Source organism: Oreochromis aureus, linkage group 6 (assembly GCF_013358895.1).
Source record: "Oreochromis aureus strain Israel breed Guangdong linkage group 6, ZZ_aureus, whole genome shotgun sequence".
NCBI classification, from domain to species: domain Eukaryota; kingdom Metazoa; phylum Chordata; class Actinopteri; order Cichliformes; family Cichlidae; genus Oreochromis; species Oreochromis aureus.
In genome coordinates this window covers 22,534,156-22,557,172 of record NC_052947.1, presented here as the reverse complement: position 1 = coordinate 22,557,172, position 23,017 = coordinate 22,534,156, and the positions used below count along the sequence as shown (strand labels likewise).

Sequence of the window (23,017 nt, the reverse complement as noted above, 5' to 3'; positions counted from 1 at the left end):
GTGCCCCTCTCCTGACCTCCTCCACACATATTGACTATTTGAACCAAAAAAGACCTGCTGCCACTGATTTTCAGCCCAGTGAAATTCTGCTGTGCAGTACTTGATAACTTGGACATTACTGAAAGACTCTGAAAATATTGTTTGAAGGACTCAGTTTGCACTCACTACACTTTTTGACTGATGGAGGGCACAGTGGGGTTTATTGGGGGATGGTATAATCTCACAGGGGCTCATAAACTTCTGTTTGTCCTGCAGCAGCAAAGTTTAACTTCAGGAACACACACGAATGCCTTGTTGGGCCTTGACACATGAGTGGCTGCCTCTGCTCACAAAATGCATGGTTGTGTGTTCAGTTTGATATAACAAGGATTTTGATTAGATTGAATGGGAGCCAGGAGCCATTGTTTTTCAGCCACAGCTGGTTCCATCCTCCTCCTCCTCCTCCTCCTCCTCTGGAGTTGTTAAACAGATGCACCACTCAACAAATGTGGTTAAATTTTGCAGTTTGCATTTCCCTCCCTGATTTTCTGCTCTCCATCCTCTCAGGCAATTAGGGGAACCAGATCTGGCAAGCCAGACCAAAGCCATTATGTTGTGTTTGTGTATAAATGTGCGTAGGAGTGTGTGTGTGCGGGTGAGTGTATGTGAGTATACCTAGGTAATATGCTTTAAGGCAAAAGGGGAGAAACTATTTTCTCTTCCCACAGCAACAGGCATGGATCAAAGTAATTGGACAGTTTGGTTCACACTTGGGCAGTCTAAAGCCCTTGTGTGCGTGCGTGTGTGTGTGTGTGTGTGTGTGTGTGTGTGTGTGTGTGTGTGTGTGTGTGTGTGTGTGTGTGTGTGTGTATTCTCTACCTCCCAGATCTGGTAGGAAAATACAGTGTGCATCCATTCAACCACACACACACACACACACACACACAATCTTTTTCCTCTCTACACTGTGTTAATAAAAGATGTCAGTAAAAGTGTGTCAAAGTCTCGCTCAGTGCAGAGGGAGCAGGATGTAAGGTTCTGCTCCGATACAAGATCAGAAAGAGTGTGTGTATGTGTGTGTACGTGTGTGTGTCTGTGTGTCCCTCTGTCAGCGCAAGGCATAGATGTAATTGTGGGCCTTTTGGGTGTTTTGATCCATGCCTGCTGAGTTTCCATGTCTCAGATCACACAGGCATTTGCTCATTTTCTTGCTGCCCGTCTTTCTTTCTTTCACTCCCACTCATTACAATCTACTGTATCTGCACTCAGAAACTTGTATTAGTCACACATGAGACACACATAATTAATACTGGCCTTCTCAAACCATTATTCTGTCTCTTGAAGGTGGAGGCTGGCAAAGAAATTAGAGAACAAGCCTAATGGATGGGAGAGAAGTGAAGGAGGGTATCAGTAAATGGACAAGGGAGGCTATTACAGGGAGAGATGAAAAAGAGGAATAGAAATGAAAAGGAGGCATTAAAAGAAATCAACCGTGGACTGAAGCAACACTGCTCATGAATTTTGTTGCATGTATTCTCTCCGATAACAGTAATGTGATAGGGGGGGGGGAAATCAAAAAAGAGAAAATTGTGAAGGAAGGAGCAGCAAAGCGAGGCATCTGAATCTGATGGTGAGTTTCTTTCATTCTTTCATCCTTCCTGTTAGTTACATGTCGGGAAACTGGGACAACAAAGTCCATCTGGAGCTCCGACACACACATCCTGAATCCAGATAGAGAGCAACACACACACACGTGCACGGAGAAAAGTATCCTTGATCTGTGTGCTTGTGTTATTGACTGATGTGATAGGGGATAAGAGGGAAATTACCAGCTGAAGGTGGTCTGCGTTTTATTCAAATTAGATACACACATATGCGTTGTGCTTCCATGCTTGTGAGGGCTCTCTATGGCAGAATGTATTCCCCATCCCATTAACTAAAACTTTAAAGGGCAACTCCATCAATTTTGCACGATGATGTCTGTTTACAGATGTAAGAGTTATTGCTTCTGCAAAAAAAGTTGGACGAAGACTGTTGATGCTTAGGAGGGAGCTGCATGAAAGCCAAATAAATTACTTCCAGTGACTTCACTTGAGTCAGCACAGGCTGAGAAATAAATTATGGGGCTATGAAAAAAATACCTTTACCAACAGATTTTAAAACTGCAAATAATATTTTTCCATAAGGCCTCAGTCACACAGGACTAGAGACCAGTTGCCAATCTCTGTTCAGTATGGAAAAAGCTGTACTCCCATTGACTCACTAGCAGGTTGTCATGGTCACCAGTTTTTTGAGCGGAACAGACCGGCTCCCCTGAAAACACTCGCTGACCGGAAAAGCGCAACTCAAACCAGAATCAGAGAGTGTTTGCATTCAAAGTAAAAATTCTGACTTACCCTGAAACCAACAAGTTTCAAAAGGCAAAGCTTTTACTTTGAATTGAGAATTGAATTGTCACTTTCAGATCTCAAAATAACGAGCTCAGCAACAAAATTAGAGGTTGTTTCGAAATGTTGGGGGTTATCCTCAGAAACATCCCATAAATTCAGCAGTCAATCTGTTTTTTGTCCATTAAAAACCCCCATGATGAAAGAGGTCATGTGTAAAAGTACAAACTTCCTGTACTCTTCTGTCAAAAAATGCCACATTTACAACAAAAACAATATCACATGACTGTTCCACTCAGTCCATCAGTGTTTGCAAAGGTCTCTCTCTATAAATCTGGAGTTTTCAACTAACACCATGTGATCAGCATTTCTGACCTTCCCCACGTGAGGGAAACCCCAGAGTCATGAGGAAACTAGGCATAAAAGGTGCAAAATCATGCCAGAAAATTCCAGCGTTCTTGTGGGGCCCATCTGTGTGGAGTTTGCATGTTCTCCAGGTGCTCTGGCTTAATCCCAGAGTCCAAAGACATTCATGTTAGGTTAACAGGTTGACGCTAGTTGTGAGTGGCTGTCTGTCTCTCTGTGTTAGGCATGAGATAGATTGGCGACCTGCCCGGGCTGTACACAGTGATGGATGGGATAGGCTGTCCTTGAACTGGATAAGCAGTTAGGAAAATGAAATGGATGGATAATGTACAGTAAGATGCTACTCAGCCTTTGAATTACAGTTTTTGAGTTGAATTAACAAACTTTTAGAGTACACACACACACACACTCACATTCCAAAATCCTTCTGCCTTGCAAATCCTTTTGTCAGTGTGAAATTATTTTCTGTTCAATTATATTAAATGCTGTGCCTCCAGATGAATTTAATTGCAATCTTCCTCTCTCTCTGTCTCGCTCTCTCTCTCTCACACACACACACACACACACACACACACACACACACACTCCCTGCCTCATTCATGTGATGGGCGGGTGCTGCTGGTGTGGCAATGTGGAGAGGTAATTATTTGCTTGGCCGGTCTGAGCCTGCTTTGAGTCTCAAGGACAGACTTGCCCGCAGCTACAGTACCAAGCAACGCAACAGACCAAAGCTGGCAGTGACCGTGTTTGTGTGTGTTTATGCCTGTGTATGATGCAGTAGTCGTGACTTGAATGAAAGTACACTGTTTGGTTGTCATGTGTATGCATGCTGAATCTATAGGTGGCGTATAGCTCATCTTCAGAGCTTTATGCTCCGCGTATTTTGAAAACAAGTCTTGATGGGTGTATGCCTATATGGAACAATAGCTTTTGTAGTGACATCCCTGGAGGTTCACACCTCAGGGAATCAGCACCAGAGTCCCGCCATTACACACACACACACACACACACACACAGCAAAGTATAATAGCAGGAATGCAACCTCAATTTCCTCAAGCTGGAAATTGAGGTTGGGAAGGAGATTGTGGAGAAAAGCAGAGAGTGTGGGTGGGAAGGAAAAGAAAGGGGATAAGAGGAGATTTTTCGAAAAGGAGCCAACCTTAGGGAAGAAAAGGAGAAGTGGAAAGAGGAAGAGGGAATAAATAAAGACAGCGATTGGAAGAGGGCCTTTGGAAGATGAACATCAGTCATGAGAGTTGAGCTGATCATCACAGCAAGGCCAGACAGATAATGTTTCACTTTCTGGCCCTATAAAATCTTTTACGACAGCTTTCCCTCGATGCTGCTACCTATTTTTATTTGACTCTGTGTTTGTATTTATGTGACTTTGAGAGTGTGTAGCTGAATATTTATAAAGTACATGTGCACAAATCAGATGCTATGCTGCAATTTGTATTTACCAGCTGTATGTTGGTGCATGTGTTACGTCGACGTGGAGTGAAGAGAATGTGGACCCAAATGCAGTCAACGGAGATGGAGGTGGATATTAACAGAAAGCAAGCCTTTATTTTAGGCTTGGATGAGTGACAAAACGTTTCTCCCACTGAAAACACTACGTCCAGATGAACATTGAGAGATTGAGAATGCATCAAGACATTTATTTTAGGCTCCACAAAACACTACAAACAAAAGGCGATGGGAGACTGTGATAAACTAACAAAAGCCTAAACTGGGGAAAGCTAAACATAAAGAACCTAAAACAGGGAACGAGGAACCTAAGACCTGAAGAAACCTGGGACTTGGGAAACATGAGGGAAGTAAACAGACAAGCTAATGACAGACAGTGGAAGACTGGGGACTAAATACACAGAAGGGTAATGAGCGATTGAGGACCAGGAGGAAAACACAGCTGGGACGAATCACACACACAAGACCGAGAGGAAGCAAAACTGAACACACAGGAACTATCAAAATAAAACAGGAAACATGAGACACAGACTGAGACGTGGACCACTAAATTACAGAATATTAATAATTAAAACATAAACACTGTTTTGAACACCAGACCCAGTACCACGACAGTATGCATGCATGTGTGAATGCACATAAACAGGAAGATTATCAAGGGCGAAGTGTGTGTGAAGGGGCTTTCACGGTGTCCTTTTCTTGTGTGTGGGTGTGTGTGTTTGTGTATGTTGTTGTAGGGCCATAAAGTTGCGCCAGAGAGTTGTGAGTGATAGCCTTGGACTACCACAGCCAGGAGACCAATAACAGTAGGCCGCTCAAGGAGGCTTCTGCCAAGTGACCAATGATTAGATCCAACTGAAGGAGACCAGAGCTGAATGACCCGTCATTCCTCTGTTTCATTCCCCCTCTGAGCCCCATTCCCAGCCTCCCCCAGTAAGAGGAGTGCATTTCCACCGTGAGTAGCACAGAAATGCATTGGTTTGCTCTCTGGCTCCTTAGTTGTTGTTTTTTTATAGTTGTGAGGACGGCTCAGTGGGAGGGAGAAGGCAGGATTATAAAGTTATCCAGATAACCCTTTAATACTGGGTCTCTTAAACTCAACAGCACATAAATGAAATGTGAAATCTATTCTCAGTTCCCAGAACACACGCTGATGTAAATATATAACCACTCCTGCCTGGGAGGAATCCACTCGCAAGAGGGAACACAGCCAAATTGATGCTGATGCAGAATTTATGTCCAGTTAGGAATTACAAGAGTAAATCAATGTGCAAGATGGGTATGTAAATTATTAACTTAGCTGCCATTTTAACAACAAAAAACAGTAAGTCAAACACAGACTTTATGTGTACAGTCGAATGTAATCATTAAAACTCATTTAATTGAAAATAATTCCAGGATGCTGTATCAAATATCAAATATATGTTGTAACTGTTCTTATTTTTTTACTTCGTTTGTTTCTAACATGCGTGGTCAATTTGAATTTAATGCCACCAGGACATTTTATACCGACCCCCGTGTTGTTTCGCCTCATCTTTTCTTAAGATAATCTGTAGCTTATTGGGAAGTGAGGAGACCAGTTAGTGTAGTTTTTAGCATAAAAGGCTTTGCCATTCTTGTTTGAATGGCAAAGCCTTTTTCATTTCCTAATGCTCCGTACATCACCAGGAGGTGACGGGTCTGAAAAGTAGGACAACTGCTAGACTGCACCATATGCAGCTATAAAACCGCTGTATCATTCAGTATTAAAGTTGCCTTCAGATATGAAGGTTTCTTGAGACACGTGCATTAATGCGACGTAATTGTATCACAGATGTTGGCTTTTGAACTGTGTGGTAAAACAAGCCAGGTGTTCCCCCTATGATTTCCTCAGAGTATTGCAAGTTTAGTTCAATCAGACCAAAGGACAGTTTTCAATTTCTTCTTAGTCCATTTTAAGTGATTTTAGGAGGAGAAAAGGCATTTCTGGATCTTGTTCATATTTTTTTTTCTCTTCGTATACTTTGATCTTGAATCTTTGGATGGAGGAACGAAAAATGTTTTTTGGACGTGTTCATGAGCCAACGAGGTGCATTAAAAAAAGAAGTGTAACTGTATTTAATGCAGTGCTGCTTAAAGGCCCTTTTTTTATAAAATAAGTGGGCTTTAATTTTTAAAAAAATACCCCTGATACATTTTAGTTTAGCATTCACACAATTACAACAAGGCGAAACCACAGAGAGTATAAAAGACGGACAAAGCCACTGTGACATCACTCACTGGTTAGTGAAGCTGAGTGTTATCACCATCTCGTTGTTTTGAAACCGGAAGAGACGAAAGAGGGGCCAGTGCTGAAATCTCTGACTCTTAATAACGTCCACTTTACAAGATGAACTTTATATTTTATTCAGTATGACATGAAACAAGCGACTCACCTGATCAGGAAATGTTTGCTGTGGGAGTCGTGGGTTGTTGTCTCACAAACCTTTGTGCAATCACAGGATTTCCATGTTGGTTTCACTTTTCAGAAACACATCCATTTTCAGTTTCTATGGTCTAAACACAGCATAACTAAAAAATAAAGATCACATTATTTACAAAAACACCAGTTAAATGACAGATTTGTACTAGAAATCTGAGGATTTGTGCTCATGAGTGCAGTCCACGCTGCACCTAAGTAACAAATAAAGAAATCTGAGTGAAATGAAGTGAATATCAAGTTAAATACACTGTTTAAACACTGTTTACATTTACAGTGTAGTGAAAAATACGAGGGTATTGCTGACAGAAAGTATGTGTGTAATACAAATATGGAGGATAAGGGATACAGTAACCATAACACTATGAAAAATCAGCCAAATACAAACATACCCCTCAACACCGTCGTCTAACCAGCTGCTCACTAAAACCCTTTAAAGTGCCTCAGAACTGCTGTTTCAAAGATTCTCCGTCTGATTGAACTTTTTATCTCCTCCTCTGTGCAGTTAAGCGAGATCAATAATGTGTTTATCATCCTCCAGCATAATCTTTTAACCTCATAAATATGATATTTCAAGGCGCAATCAGTCTTTCCACGTATTCTTTGACAAAGATGTCATTTTAAAACACTAGACTGTGAGTATTTCAGCAGTTATACATCTCTTTGTGCGTTTGTGTTTCTGCATATATCGATGTTATGTGATAAATTTCTCTCACTGTGGGGAAATTGCACAGACTCAGTGGTAATTGGAAAGTCACATGAAGTCAAAGGAACTATTATTGTATTATACATCTTTGCAGCCCTTCACTGCACCTGCCTTTATATGTGGTATGCCTTGTGGTCTCTCAGCCTGGAGAATGGTCTTCAGAAAGCGGAATACCGCCGATAGATTTAAATTAAGCTTGTTTAGCTCTTTCATACATGTGATATATGTGTTTTTATACTAAGTTGGACTCCCTTTTTTTTCAAAACTGCTTTCATTCTTTGAGGTATACATTCAACAAGATGCTGCAAACATTCCTCAGAGATTTTGGTCCATATTAACATGATGGCATCACACATGCTGCACATTTGTTGTGAATTTTTCATTCTAACACATGGTAGAGGTAGAGGTTTCAGATGATTTAAGCTTTGTGACATGGGGCTATCAGAAAATGGCACATGAAGGGATGGTTCAACGGGTTCAACAAGTATCCTCAGATAGGCTGTGGTGTTTTCTCCCAGAGAATTGCTCCTCACTGGATACTTTCTCTTTTCCATTGGGGAGACGGTTGTTTGGGATCATCACATAAATCAGCAGTTTCAGAAATGCTCAGAGAAGCACATCTGCCATGTTCATAGTCACTTAAAACACCTTTCCTCCCAATTCTGATGCTCAGTTTGAACTTCAGCAGGTGTTCTTGATCCTGTCCACATGCCTAAATGCACTGAGGTACTGCCATGTGATTGGCTGATTAGATATTTGCATTGTAATCAGTTCAACAGGTGTAACTAATAAAGTGGCTGACGAGTGCATGAATAAATAAGTCCAGTGTCTCTAACAAGTTAAAGATAGTGTTTCCTTCTAAAGGAGTATGATGTGTCACTGTGAAATTGTCCTCGGTCCTTGCTTCTTTGACTTTTTGTTATTTCTTTGCTTTAATGGTGATGATGATGCTGGTTTCATGCTTCCTCAAAGCCTTGGTTTATGTGTGTGTGTTTTATGTGCCTGTGTGCGTTTGTATTGACTTTGTAGTATTGATCGGATAAAGCAGCAGGGTGGTCCTGCACTTAGTCATCAGCACATCCTGAAGCTGAAGAAAAGCCCTGTTTCTCAGAACCTGGCAAACAAAAGCGGTGAAAGTTAAATCGGCCGTATTAAACTGCTCCTCTCAGTCATTTATTTATGGAAAAAATGAATCTCTCCGACTGGCTGTTTCTCTGCAGGGCCAATCTATGAGTAACACATCTCCCATCTGTGTAATTCACAAACTGACCTCTGCTGTTTGACTTATTGATTTTTGCTAGAGTGGGACTCCTAAAGCATCCCTCCCCTCCTGTTGGTGGGACTCCATCCAGAACATAAGGTGTTCCGGCTCTGTGGCTCTGGCACATCCTGTGGTCGTCCCGGGGTTACTGCGGGAAGGGAAAAAGGTTCTGCCTGGCTGGTCTGCCGGGTGCCCCAAGTGTGTCTGCATGGGATGGCTCCCACAGGGCCCACTCCCACAGATCATTATTGTCCATGAATAGCTGCTGCATTGCAGATGGAGAGAAAAGAGGGAGGTGAAGGAAGGAGTGTAGTAATGGATGGATGAGAGTAATGACTTATAGAGAAGAAGAGTAAGCTCATGTGCATGGGCCAAAAACAAGAGACATGTCTGTCTAAGACTGTGCATGTGCATCTTATTCTCAAGGAAAACTCAGGCCTCCCCGCTGTGGCTGTTTTCTGTTTTCAATATCTGCATAAGAAACAAATCATCACATCAGTGTATTGCAGCCAGCTTCCAAAAAGTGTAAGACTGTTCAGAGGAAATAACATGGACGGTGACTCAGAGAAAGAAGGGTGCAGAAAGGAGTGAGTGAACACCATTAGACAAGGTGGAGAAGAAGATGATAAAGAGGATGTGTCCACCGCCTCATTACATTTTAGAGTCTTTGATTACCATGTAATGATTGCTGCAGCCTCACAAACCTTCATGTTCACTGAAAGCTACAAAGACACCTGTTTGTCTCTTAGCAGCTCTGTAATGACTTATTACAAATTATCCTATGTACCCTGACCCGTGCCATGTTGTTGCAACCAGAGTCTTAACAGTAAAGCTCTTCTTTTTTTTAAGGTGAATCCCAAAATTGTTACTATGTGAAATTCAGCCACACACTAGTGGGATGTTTGTTCCATTTACTTGAAAATCACAAAATTAACTGTGGCGTCACCCACTGAACTCCACATTTGGAAGGTTTTAGCTGTTTCCTTGTTGCTTTATTTTGGAGCCAGATGTGGATTAAAGGGTGGAGCAATAGCTTGGTTGGCAAGCTGCACTCATAAGCTGCGTGGGTGCAACGCACACACACATATCGGCTAATTAGCGTGGACTTTAAAAAAAAAAACTACTAGAATTTCACTCAGTAAAACTGAAGTACCACACAGTGAACCGTAATTAGTCAAATAGTCCATTAAAAATACACACAAATGCAGTTATTGGGTTCCTTAAAGGTCACTGTGGTCTGTGAATTCTACTGACATACACCTGGGGCACAAGAGAGGTGAGAAAGAGAGACCAGGCAGGGTGGAGCAGGTGGAGATGAATATGATTTGTGATTTATGACAGAAGGATAGTAGCAAGAGTGAAAGGGAAAGTTTATAAGATGGCAGTGAGGCCTACTGTGATATATGGTTTGGACACAAAGAAAGAAAAGGCAGGAGGTGGAGCAGGAGGTGCTAAGATTTTCATTGACGTTGACCAGGATGGTGCAGTATTAGAAATGAGTGTATCAGAGGGACACTTTGGAGAAACGGCTGAGATGGTTTGGGACATGTGCAGAGGAGGGATACAGGATACACTGGACAAAGGATGTTGAAGTTGGAAAAAGAGGAAGACCACGGATAAGATTTGTGGATGTAGTGAAGGCAGAGAGATGAGGATGCTAGGGATGGGGTGTTTTGCCGTGGCAACGCCTAAAGGGAGCAGCCAAAATATGAAGAAGAAGAAAGCAGCTATGCGTAGAACGAAGTCATACAGTTTGTTAATGAAGAAATTTAATACCCACATCAATATGTTACTGCAGCTCAAGGTCAAGGTAATTATTTGGTTAATAGTAGCTTAATTCTTCGCAGCATGACTGAGGAGGAAGCTGAGTTGGAGTGCATGGGCCTGTGCAGGTCAGACTATGGGTACCCCTCACATCTCTTTGGAGCTAAAAAGAGGTTATTCTTTAGCTTGTATAGGTAGTTGGAAAGCATGATTCTGCTACAATTAATATTAATTTGTTGAGGCTATTCTGTACTAACAGTCTATGGTTTTTTGTACTTTGGGGGCAAACATGGTAAAAAGTCTTAAACAGCACTTTTCTACTCTTTCTGAAAACTCAAAGTGCTTTACACAACATGCCTATATCTAAGTTCATCTTCTATGAACTTAGATATAGGTGCTTCTATAGTGCTTCTATCTAACATTCACACTCCAATGAAGGCATCAGAGAACACCTCAGGGTTCAGTAGCCTATCTTGCCCAAGGATACTACGGCAGCCAGGTACTGAACCACCAACCTTCCGACTGGTGGATGACCTGGTCTACCTTCTGCACTACAGCCACCCCCAATCTCTCCTGCTTTACTTCCAGTCCAAGTTATTCTTGCACTTTTATTACTGTAATTATGGATTCTAGCCGGTAGCCTGTAAAGGTGGCCCACTGCACAGGTTTATTAATTATACAGGGTGTGACTGTGGAGTTTGGTTTATAACCTGTGATTTGGGGACTTGTGCATGTGTGATTGCAAGCGAAACTGCAACAGTTTGACAGTATTGCCTCTCCTCTTGTGGTTTTTTTTTAAAATAAAAGTGCAAAGTGAGTTAAGTCAAATACCTCCATTTATACTTTTTAAAGCTAAAAAAGTTTTAAGTTGTATGAATTTTTTTAAGCAGTATTAAAGAGCAGCAACAAAATGTTCACTCTGCCAACGCTGTAGTTTGCAGCAGGCTGTAAACATGCATTTTAAGGCTGTACCGTTAGACATTTTAACATGGCAGCCCGTAGGGACTGACTTTAGGAGGCAGCCTCAGGCACCAAGTGAAACAGCAGTTTTTCTTTTTTTCAGCTTTGGAGGTTGCATCCTTTTAGTAAACAAGCAATTTCACATTTTTCACAGACTTCTTACATTTTCCAGAGTGCTCTGGGATTAATCGATAGAACCAGAAATTACTTTATCGATCCTGAAAACAGTTAGCAGCAGCCCTAGTTGGTCGTTATTTTCATTTTGATCGACTAATCGACCTCAGCGCGAACAACAAACTGCCTGTCTGCTGGCTTCCATCTCCTATTAATTAATATCGACTGATTGTCTGGCCTGTTGAGTAATGACGGGGAAAATGACGGTGATGGTGATGGTCCACTCTCTTTCAGCTCTGTGTCATTTGGCAGAGCTGTGACATGAACGTGTCCTTGTGGCAGATGTTTGTGGTTACTTGAAATGCTCTGGCTCTTAAGAGTAGACCTCCTCCTCCTCTCTCCCTCTCTCTCTTTGTGTGTCTATATACTCCGCTATATTCAGCTCACTCCTCCAGTCGCGGTTACCGGGCGTGCGGTTGCCAGGAGAGACGCGCGTGCAGTGCAGTGTACAGTTTTAACGGCAGAGCGGCACGGGATCTCCCCCGCCATTTCCTCGTGTCGAGCCCTGGAATGTCGAGTAGCGGCTCGGGCTCTTCCTCGCGGAAGGAGTTCGATGTGAAGCAGATCCTGAGGATCCGATGGAGGTGGTTCGGTCACCCCGCGGTCCCTCCGCCTCACTCCCCGCCGCTAGGAGACTACTTCCCCGGCAGGAGAGCGGGCGGCAGCTCCGGAGACGGACCCTCAGTTAGCGGCTCTAGCAACTCGAATTCAAACAGCGTAAACCCCAGCGCGGGGAGTCACGGCGGTCTGGTGGCCAGCGGCAGCGCTGGGTCTAACCTGTGTAACGGCAGCGGCAGCAGCAGAAAGTTTGCTGATCCGGCTGGGAGTCGGGGCGGTCCGGGAGGAGCGGCAGCTGGAGCGACGGGGAGCTCCTGTCCCCGCTCGTTCAGCCAGCCAGAGTGCCGAAGCTCCTCCGCAGCGCTGTCCTGGGTCTCCCCGCCGCCTCAACGTCGCTCTCGCCCCGTGACGAGCATGGACCCCCCCGGGGAGGCCCCTGTACCCCAGCTGGTGCCCGAGCCCCCCGGGGTTGAGGAGGAGGAGGCGGCGGCGGCTACAGCAGCGGTGGCGGCAGCAGCATGCAACGAGGAGAACAACAACCACCCGGAAACAGACTCCAGCTCTTGCAGGTAGTAGTAGGGGGATGCTGTTGGCAGTTTTCTGACTTTTCAGGTGAAACTTGCGAGCAGAATTTCTGCACTTAGTTGTGTGAAAGACGCGCACTTGTCTGAAAAGTTTGAACAAGTGGAGAACTCCTCGGTGTTAGCTTCAGCTTATCAGAAGAGCATTTGGCGAGCTGTAGTTCTTCTAGTTGGGCTGTTTGCAGTCTAGTGCGTTGTTAAGATGGGATCTACTTTCATTTACTTTGGGATCAATAATGTGTTGTAGTAGGCCAAACATTAAGGACAAATGAAACGGCTTAAACAAGTACAATAGCTCAAAAGGAAGAAATACAATTAAATAGAAAACGTGAATTTATTTTCTTTATTGTTCACCTCCTTTTGATCTCTGGCGCACACAGGGTCTGTGGAAGCTGAATTCCCCCCCTGATGAGTTAATAGAATAAGAAGGCTGTTCAGACAGCATGCTCTCACCACTCTCAACATGCAGACAGATGGAAAGATGGATAGAGAAGGTGAGGGCTGAGTACATTTGGGTGTGGTGCACTGATTTTTCCCTCCAACCTCCTAATGAGGCTTCACCAGTCAGGCTCTGTTATTAGACGATGCATGCAAACCCAAACAGAAATTCACTCTTGTGCATATGGGATTTTCAGAGTCATTTACAATATGACTCCAGGGCTGAGCTCTGCATGTTGCTGCATACTGCACTTGACATTTGTATTGTTTTGTTTTCAGCATCAGAGTCCAAGGCTTTTATTCTTAATCCTTAGGGTTCTGCATGCTTTCATGCACATGCGGAAAGGAGTGTGTTGCATCTGTGTGGCCATCCAGCTGTAGTGGTGTGAAAAAGCCATTTAATTAATAGTTGCCTTGGAGATAGGAAAACAGGATAATTAGAATGTCCTAACCACACTTATATTATTGTGATGCAGCAGTAAAATACGGGCAATGTTTAGGCAGCTTATTTAGGTGTGTTTACTATACAGGCAAAATGCGTCTGTTAGCCTTCTATCGTACTCCGTGTTCCCCATACACATCAGAAAATATAAAAGGTTCATAGGAAACAATGCACGCAGAGCTTTCATCAGAGCAAAAGTTGATGTACCTATATTTTAAAAACCGATTCATCTTTGATGTCTCTTCATGAACTTGTTTTCGCCGCAAATGTGTATGTTTCTGCTTGTGAAGGAGAAAACTGAGGTTTTAAAAAATACCCATTGTTATGCGAGGCTTAATGTCGTATCTTCAGTGATGATGGGAGTCCGGCGGCGCTTACACGGAAAATTACTTCTGCCTAATAGTAACACAAGCACACGCACACGCCTTGTTAACACAGGCAGAGAAAATTTTTACTGCACGAGTCTGAATGGAAATGTATACGGACGCAGCCATGTCCTTGCACACATTATTGTTGCCATACCAACCCAGACATTAGTGTATGCTGCATACATGTGTAGCTTTTCAGCACGTTTGTTTTGTGGTTTGTGTGGGTTTGTTTGTGTGTTTCTCTGTGCGATTCATCCCCTCTCCTCAGAGAGCTCCTGTGTACAGTGTGATACTCCAAAACACGGGTGGCAGAATCCCAAATGGGATCATGGGAAGGGACGCGCACAGAATCCCAGAGCGACTGAAGGCGCTGCTCGCCTCCACTCATCTCCTCCTCTCCTTTTCACTTTCACACCCCACCCAGCTTCCCCTCGTTTAATCCTGGTGTACCTTCCTTACTTACCCTTTTTCTCCTCCTGTCCCACATTCATCTCTGCCCACCCCTGGCCATTCATTGCCCTCCCCCTCCACCCCTTCTTTTTTTCCCTTGCTAATGTGTTGGGAAGTGAGCGTATAAAAGAGGCTGGGAAAGAGACACCCAATGACAGTTGGGTGAGTGCCCTTGCCTGGTGTGGGGGTTTAAAAAATCTGGCTTCATGGTGTTGATTTGCCCTAGACACACACTCTCTCTTCCTCCTTTCTCTCTCTGTCCATATTGAGTGGTTGCCAGGCTCAGTTAAGGGGACTGGAAGGCAGCGTTCCCCTACTTCAAAGCCATCTCCTCTGGCAGTATTTAGCCACACCATTCGTCTACAGACACACATCCACACGCACACACATGCACACACTAGAGAGCAGGAAAGCCAGCCAAAAAGCCTCCTTGGAGGGTTGGAATGGGATAGGGAAGAGGGAGAAAATTGAGGCAAAGATGAATGTTGGGATGAGGTGGAATGAAGAGAGTGAGTGATGAGATTAGTTGGAGATATGAAAGTTGAAACAGGACAGAGAGAGAATGCACATAGGCAGAGATGATCCTTGCTGTATCACGTGATTACACTAAATGTGTGCATAAACACACCAGGTGTACTTTTTTTTTTTTTTTTTTTAAACAGAGTTTTTTCATTTAAAGTCACAAATGAGTTCTTATCTCGTAAGACCTAAGCTTGCATTAACTTGGTTTGAAATGGTGACCTTGTTATGCCTGCTCTAACATCAAGCAGGTGTGGACCTCTGCTTAAGAGGTCGCTTTTCTGTCCACTGATAAATGTAAATCTGTCGGTTGTTGATATAAATAAAGTGTCTTTAGCTAAGAAAAATGGTTCATTATATGTTAGGGCTTTCAAAAACCCAAACAGAGTTGAGCCATTAAATCTTGTGTTACATCTCCAATCTCTCCCGATCCTTGCTGGGCTTAAGCGTCCGAGAGTTTTGTATTTTTTAAGACATTTTTATAGACACAAGCACTAACCATTAAGCTGGCTTATATATGTTATTTCGTCTTGATGCATTCTCAATCATCCAGGAAAGTAAATCTCCAAAAGTTGAATCTGTTCATCTGGACGTAGCGTTTTGTGGGAGAAACGTTTCATCACTCATCCAAGTGACTTCTTCAGTCTCAATGGGCTGTGATTAAGGAACTGACCTCACAGCCCATTGTTCCTCAGTGGGCTGGTTTCAGTCATTATGCAAATGTACTGTTTATAAGGTTTGGGGAAACCTGCAGTCAGCTGAGACTGAAGAAGTCACTTGGATGAGTGATGAAACGTTTCTCCCACAAAACGCTACGTCCAGATGAACAGATTCAACTTTTGGAGATATATATGTTATTAGCTCACCGTTATTACAAAGTGTTAGACATAGAAACAGCCTGGCTCCATATGCAGTGGTTTACACATTCGCCTAACAAGCAAAAGAACCTGATTTCGAGAGGAGACTATTCCTTTATGCAACCCCATGGGGATTGCATAAAGGAAGAGTATCCGGTGTGAAAATGGAAGCAGCTGGAGAATGGAGAAAAGTTGCTAAAAGAAAAAATAACTTCTTTTTTTTTAAGGAAGAAAATGACAACTACATGAATGTTATAACTTAACAACATTGACCGTCAGTTGTTCAGCTCACATCTGTCCACTTATGTTCCCTAATTAAGGTAGGCTAAATCATTCACTGCTCTCACTCTCCTGGATGCTCCGTTAACCCCTCAGCAGCGTTGTATCTATAGGTGGAAATCCAGCTTTGCTTTCTGTGTCACTCGGGAGACAAAAAGTGGTAAGGCTGATTTTATTTTCCACAACAGATTTCATTTTTACACGCAAATGTCCTAATTTATTTTTATATTCAATTATAATCACATTAAGAATATTTGCAACAGCCTCATTATATGCAGTAGCAGGTTATTAGGTTTGATGCTGATCAGGCAATAGACAGTATATTGAAGGTGGCTGTAGCCACTCTGAGGTCACACTCCAGTTTGTAGACTATTGTTTTGAATCCTTAAGTTTTTTGTTTCTTTGTTTTTTAGCTAGGACTAGCTAGGGGTGGGTGTTACATCCTCAAATTTTTATCACACTATTTCAAGGCATAGCCGGCAATAAGTAGGACTCGTTCCTGGTGGGTGATGGGCTCCGCCAGGGCTGCCCTTTGTCACCAATTCTGTTCATAATTTTTATGGACAGAATTTCTAGGCATAGCCAAGTGGCGGAAGGCTTTCACTTGGGTGGTCTCAGGATCTCATCTCTGCTTTTTGCAAATGATATGGTTCTGTTGGCTTCATCGGGTGATGGCCTCCAGCTCGCCTTGGAATGGTTCGCAGCCGAGTGTGAAGCGGTGGGAATGAGAATCAGCACCTCCAAATCTGAGGCCATGGTCCTCAGCCAGAAAAGGGTGGAGTGCCCACTCCGGGTCAGAGACGAGTTCCTGCCCCAAGTGGAGGAGTTTAAGTATCTCGGGGTCTTGTTCACGAGTGACGGGAGAAGGGAGCGCGAGATCAACAGACGGATTGGTGCAGCGGCCACAGCGATGCGGACACTGTATTGGTCTGTTGTGGTGAAAAGAGAGCTGAGTGTAAGAGTTGCTCTTCCTGTTAATGCTAGCAACAGCTGATGTGTTTACTTGGAGTTGCACATCAGCTGTTGCTAGCACATCCTCCTCCATCCAAGCCTTTCTAGTCTGGTTGTACTTGATGATGCCTCAAGCGGTGAAGCACATTTGTTGTTTCCACCTTTAGCAAGAAGCAAGCAAGCAAATTGTGCTGCTTTTGTTGGAGGTTGTTGAAGTAGCTTTCTTCTCTTTTTAGTTACTAAACCATCATCGGGGAGCTAACACGCTCTCACTCTCAAACATGCCTGGTCTTGTGTCGTTGCCAGGCTTGCTAGGGAACGTAAGGGTGTGGTGTTGCTATATCACTAATATTCTGATATGATGTAAAAATCTGTGGGGGAATAATTACGGACAGGATAATATGACACACCCCTAGTGTGAGCTTTTCAGCAAGGTGCATCACTCTGATATTAGTTTTCCTGAGCAAAGGATTTTTTCCACCCCAAAAGAGCCAAAGAAAAGTCATAAACTTTGTAATAAATCTCTCTCTTTTTTTTAACCATGAGTATTGATTTTGTTTTCATTTACTCAGTCTACATTTCTGTTTATTAAAAGGCTAAAAATAAGAGTAACAGTATAAAAAAAGTTCATAAAGTAACAGTAAAACTGTCTCTTTTCCTGTATTGTGCATGCATCAATTATGTATACATGCTTAGTCACTGCCTAAAATGCCCTTTCTGAGTTGGGTGGGGGACCAAAAATACACTTTTAATTAGGATGCAGATTTTGTCTGTAGAAAAGCATCTCAAAGGAAAATGTGTATACCCATAAACAGAAAGAAAAGGATGCATCCATCTTTTTAATATACAGTCTATGTTGTATACAGGACCTTTGGAGGTTGCTGTGCTCAAAACAGTTGCCTGCTATGTCTGAGGAAAACAGATAAGACTATTGGGACTCAACACAAAACAATAAAAGGTGTAGGATGGAAAATCTAAAACAGTGAACACAAATAACCATGTAAAAATTCATGGGGGTCAGGTGGTAATTCCCCAGTACTAAAAAAATCAAACAAACAATTTTTTAACTACACATTCTTTTGAGCTAATGAATCACATATTTAATGTCAGTGCTGTAAAACATTTTCATCTCACAAAGAAATTCTGAGGAAATGTCTGTCTGTATTTATTGTATTTAATTAATGTCAGGCTTAGTCAAATTTCACACAGTAGAAAGAGAATAACAGAAATTTACAACAAAAGTGCAAACGTATAAAAAATGTGGATCGGAAAAGATGTATAGCAATTTCAAGCACCAAGTGATAGTTAAAAAGAGGACACGCTACACCTATACGTGACAATGATTTCTGAGTAAATAATCCAATCTTTAAATTGTTTTGTACAAAAGTCACATTTTGTAACACCTTTTCCACAATTTATGTCTGTGTATCTCTTTCTAGCTTTCTCTTTATTCATTCCTGGGAGAACATGCACGTGAAAAATTGCAATTTAAGACAGTTTGACTTGAAACAGCTTGAGCTTTGAGCACACACACACACACACACACTTCACTAAAAGAGTGTGAGTTCTCTCCTAACTGTGGAGTTGAATTCATATTATCCTTGGAGTATCAGTTTATTTTTTATGTCTTTGTGCTGCAGGGCCGGTCCTGCCTCTTCTGCTGTTAAATTAAAAATGGAAGTACAGCACTGGCTCACATAAATTAAATGCTGGTTTGGGAGCCATGATGGCTGATAATTCACAGGGTAGCTCATCTCTGACAAACACACATGCACAGATAAACTCAACAGTAATGTCGAAGCCTTCCTGGTCCTAAACCCTGCTCTGGCTCCTGTTGTTGGTATAGATGCAAGGAAACTGGTTGCCATTAGGGAGCAGAGTAAATTACTGCATATCCTATGGGCTCAGCTCCCATAGCTATTTAATTGGCAGATTTTCTTTAAAGAGGGCTAAATTTATCTGGCCATTTACTCCTAGTAATTGAACCATTAAAGATCTTTTGTCTGCTTCTGGCGACATACAGTAACCTTGTTGGAAAGTGAAGAAGAGAGCGAATGATACAAAGAGGGTACATTAGAAAACTCAGAACAGCTGGTGTAGCTCTCTTCGCACATCTGTCTCTTTGTTCACCAATAAATACACTGAAAGTTTCTGTCTCTTTCTCTTTGTGTCTTTGTCCGTGTGTGTTTGTTGAATGTTTGTCCTTGTCTGTGTGCAATTGTGTGGGCGCAGGACGTCTAACAGTAGTGCCACGCTGTCCTCATGTGTGTCAATGGAGCAGTGCGCGTGTCCGGAGGAGTGCATGTTTACGGCTCTGTCCCATGCTGATGTCACCTTCCGCAAGATGGAGGGCTACCTGCGGTCTAGACAGCTTTGTGATGTCACACTGGTGGCTGGTGAGAGGCGAATACCTGCTCACAGGTAAGAGCAAAGGAGCACTAAAATTCTAATACACGTACAGCAAAGGCTGTGATGCTAATGGTTATTGTCATTACTACTACATTCGGTAACACTTTATAATGTGGTTTGCAATTAAGAGCGTAATTCCCCTGTAATTGAATGGAATTTTAGTGTATTGTATTTGAAATTACAGTGTAATTGTATTTACTTACAAATACTTAAAGTAGATATACTATAATAAACAATTATACTATGAGTTAATTTTTAATTTAAGTAATGTGTAAGTAATTTTAGGTAGTGCATGACTTCTAGGTATTTTACAGGAAACTATACTCATTTTGAAAGTTGTATCTAATAATGGTTGTGAAAAAACAAAAATGAAGTTAGACTTTGGCTCCATCATCAAGGTCACATAAGCCTGCAAATTTTGGTGGTATTTATTATTATTTGTTATTTATTTGTAATAATAGAAGGGAAGAACGATCCTTATCACATTTATAATGGTAAAATACAAAAATAATTGAATAATAGAATATCGATCATCCACATCAACATAATGAATATTACATAAAGATGCAAAAAGCCAAGATTAATCCACTCTGTAATATGACCCACGCCCTGAAAAGTCTAATTTGTTTAAATATTGTTTGTTTTTCTGCAAAATGACAGTACTTAAAATGACACTACTTAAAATTACTTGTGCAGTATTTAAATTTAGATACAGTATAATTATTTATTAGTTTCCTGTAAAGAAAAAAAACTGACTTATCTTATTTTAGTGTAGCTACCTTTAAGTATGTGCATTTAAATATAATTACATTCTAATTTCAAATAAAATATATGGAAATTCCAATAATGCCCTTAGTCACAGGCTGTATTATAAAGTGTAAGTGATCAAGGAACTGACCTCACAGCCCATTGTTCATTCAGTGGGCTAGTTTCAGTCATTGTGTAAATGTGCTGTTTATAAGGTTGGGGAAAAGTCACTTGGATGAGCGACGAAACATTTCTCCCACTGAAAATGCTACGTCCAGATGAGCACAATCAAACTTTTGGGATATAAAGTGTAATCTTTGTAAAATTTGTTAGTTTTGTTTATGATTAATAATGATAATGATTTCCCAGAGCCTAATGATGGTTTCTGTAACAGAAGTTCAAAATCCTTACAAGAGTAAATCAAATGCTGATGCTCTGACCAATGAGTAGCCCGCTGTCATATTATAGTAAATGATTACATTATAAAAAAAAGCACTTAGTAGTAATAGTCAGCCCACGCCTGTCTCTGTATGTGGATCTCTTTAAGGAGTGGTGACTGTTTCTGAAGTCTGTAATAAGTCTTGTGCTCAAAGAGTTCCCTTAGTTCCCAAAAATAAAAATAAAAAACTGAGGGAACATAAAGGTTTTAAAAAATGTCCAAATTATTTCAATTTGAGGAAAGTGAGTATTTTATCTGCACTCCAGCTGAAATATTTGTAAAAACACATAAAAGTCTTCTATAACAGTGGGTGTAAAGGAAGATGAAAACCCAAATAGCATTGAAGTTAAGCTGCACACACAGGGAGCAATTCAGTCGTTGCGTATGGCTGTGAAGCTGACAGTTTGATTTCGTGGCCATTATAAAACTCCACCCTTTTGGCCTGGCCTCCTTACCACCACACTGGGAACAACAAACCTTTCAAGTTAAGACTCTGCTTAACCTTTTAATTAACTGATTACCATACAGTGTAAAGGAATATTTCACTACTTGAATGTGTGTTTTGTGTTACACTTGATCCCTCCACTGTAACCTTTACAGAAAATGGCATTACAAAGATAGTGGGGGTGTTAGTAATATAAATTGATATCCTAATTTATTTAATCCTTTCAGTAGCATGATAATACTGGGATTTGGTTAGATTTTTTTTTTATTGGAAATAAACAGATAAACCAGATAAACCAATGGAACGGCACTGAAGACTATATTTAAACATGCACACCACGTCAGATTTTCTGTGAGCCAACATAACCAACTTCAGTGTAGTTTTTTCACTTTCTATGGTTTCTGCTCACCACTTTGCTGTGAATCTCTCCATGTGTGGACACAGCTTTAGGCTAACTGAAAAGCAACATTCTGCCACTTCACGGCTTGATATCATTGTGTTTTTATTATATCAGGGGTCACAAACTTAAATGAGCTCTGGGGCACTGCTGGCACTGTCATCTCATTGGAGGGCCGCTTTAGTGTTCCAGTAGTACAAAAAAACCAATCAAACAAACAAGAAAACACCCACAAATATTTCCAAAAATGTAGTGTTTTCTTTGTTTGTTTTTTAAAATTTCTAATATTGTATAACAAGACTTTTTTGTCTTGTTATTGTATAACAAGACAAACATGAACGCAATTTTTTACCCCCGCATTCTTAACTGAAGCCTTCATTGAACTACCAAATAAACAAATTGGTGCTCTCTTTTTAGCCAGACATGTGGCAGCACTTCTGCTATAACTTTGTTCATATTTAACAACATAAAAATGCAGACATGACTGTACACATTAGTTTTTGACTGCTAGTGAAAATTGTTTTCTTTACACATAACTTTGTTGCTGAACTAACAGAGCCAATTTCTCAACATGTTTGTACTCTCTGCTCATGTTGCCTTCATATTAAATAATTTTTTGCTTTTTAAAGAGCTTATTTTAACATTGCACTCAGCAACAAACAAATCCTCGCTAACAAAAAAAGTAACTTCAAAGGCCAGCTTTATAGTTCTCCATGTCAATATACAAGCAGGGGTGAGTAGGGGTGACGTGGGCCGCAAGTGGCCCCCACACTGCAAGTTTGAGACCCCTGTATTATATCAATATGTATGCTAATATAAATAAATGATTCCAGGCTTTCTCTTCTAAAAGATTAAGTGCAGATGGTAAGAATTCTTGTGATTTTAAAAAAAAATACTGACGGTACAAGTGCTATCATATATATGAAGAAGAAACTGAAAACAGACAAAACTTCAGCCAAGAGAGTGCATCAAATTACACCATCCTCAAAGTTTTTAGTTATTGTTATAACTCTTCTTGGTTTGAATTATTTTACCACCAAAAAGTCATGATCCTGAGATTAATCTTCATGCCAAATCTGAGCTGTCAAGACAGTAAATATTTTGAAAAGCAGTGACAGTGTCCAGGACATCATGAGCCTAAGGGCTGGCACAGTCACTCTATAGTAGCTTAGCTTAAAGCATAGTGCTAATATAAAGCTGTAGAGGACGAGAGTGATAGCTTGATTAGTTTCTTTTCGACTGGTGTCAATATAAAAGACAGTTGGAAAGAAACAGTATTTAAAAAAAAAAAAAAAAAAAAATGAGACGAGAGCCTCGGCCAAAAAAAAGGAGGGATCGATGTGTCATCTGCTTAATAAGCAGATTGTGCTGACAAAAATTGTCAACAGACAGACATGAACACCTGCCAAGGTGCTCAGAACTACCTTTGATCCCACTTCAGTTTGTTTCTCCAGGACACGCACACAGAGACTCAAAAACAATACAGCAGCTGGAAATAGTGATTCTACTATCACATACATGCAGCAGCATTATAATTAACTCGCGCATGAAGTGCTGACACATGCACCACAACATCTGAACACGTGCATCTACACTCACGCATGCACACACGGGC

The 23,017-nt window shown here is 41.5% G+C and overlaps 1 protein-coding gene across 2 annotated transcripts in view; it reads left to right on the top strand.

The window, feature by feature from the left end:
• Positions 1-23,017, top strand: part of klhl5 (kelch-like family member 5) — a 63,202-nt gene that overhangs the window by 14,305 nt on the left and 25,880 nt on the right. Inside the window, exons 1-2 of one of the 2 annotated variants that reach the window (XM_031728163.2) lie at positions 11,910-12,649; positions 19,198-19,386. In XM_031728163.2, coding sequence (XP_031584023.2) covers positions 12,033-12,649; positions 19,198-19,386 — 806 coding nt within the window. In that variant the 5' untranslated portion in view covers positions 11,910-12,032. Of the gene's footprint in view, positions 1-11,909; positions 12,650-19,197; positions 19,387-23,017 lie in introns of those variants that run through there. The other variant, XM_031728164.2, reaches the window with a different exon arrangement.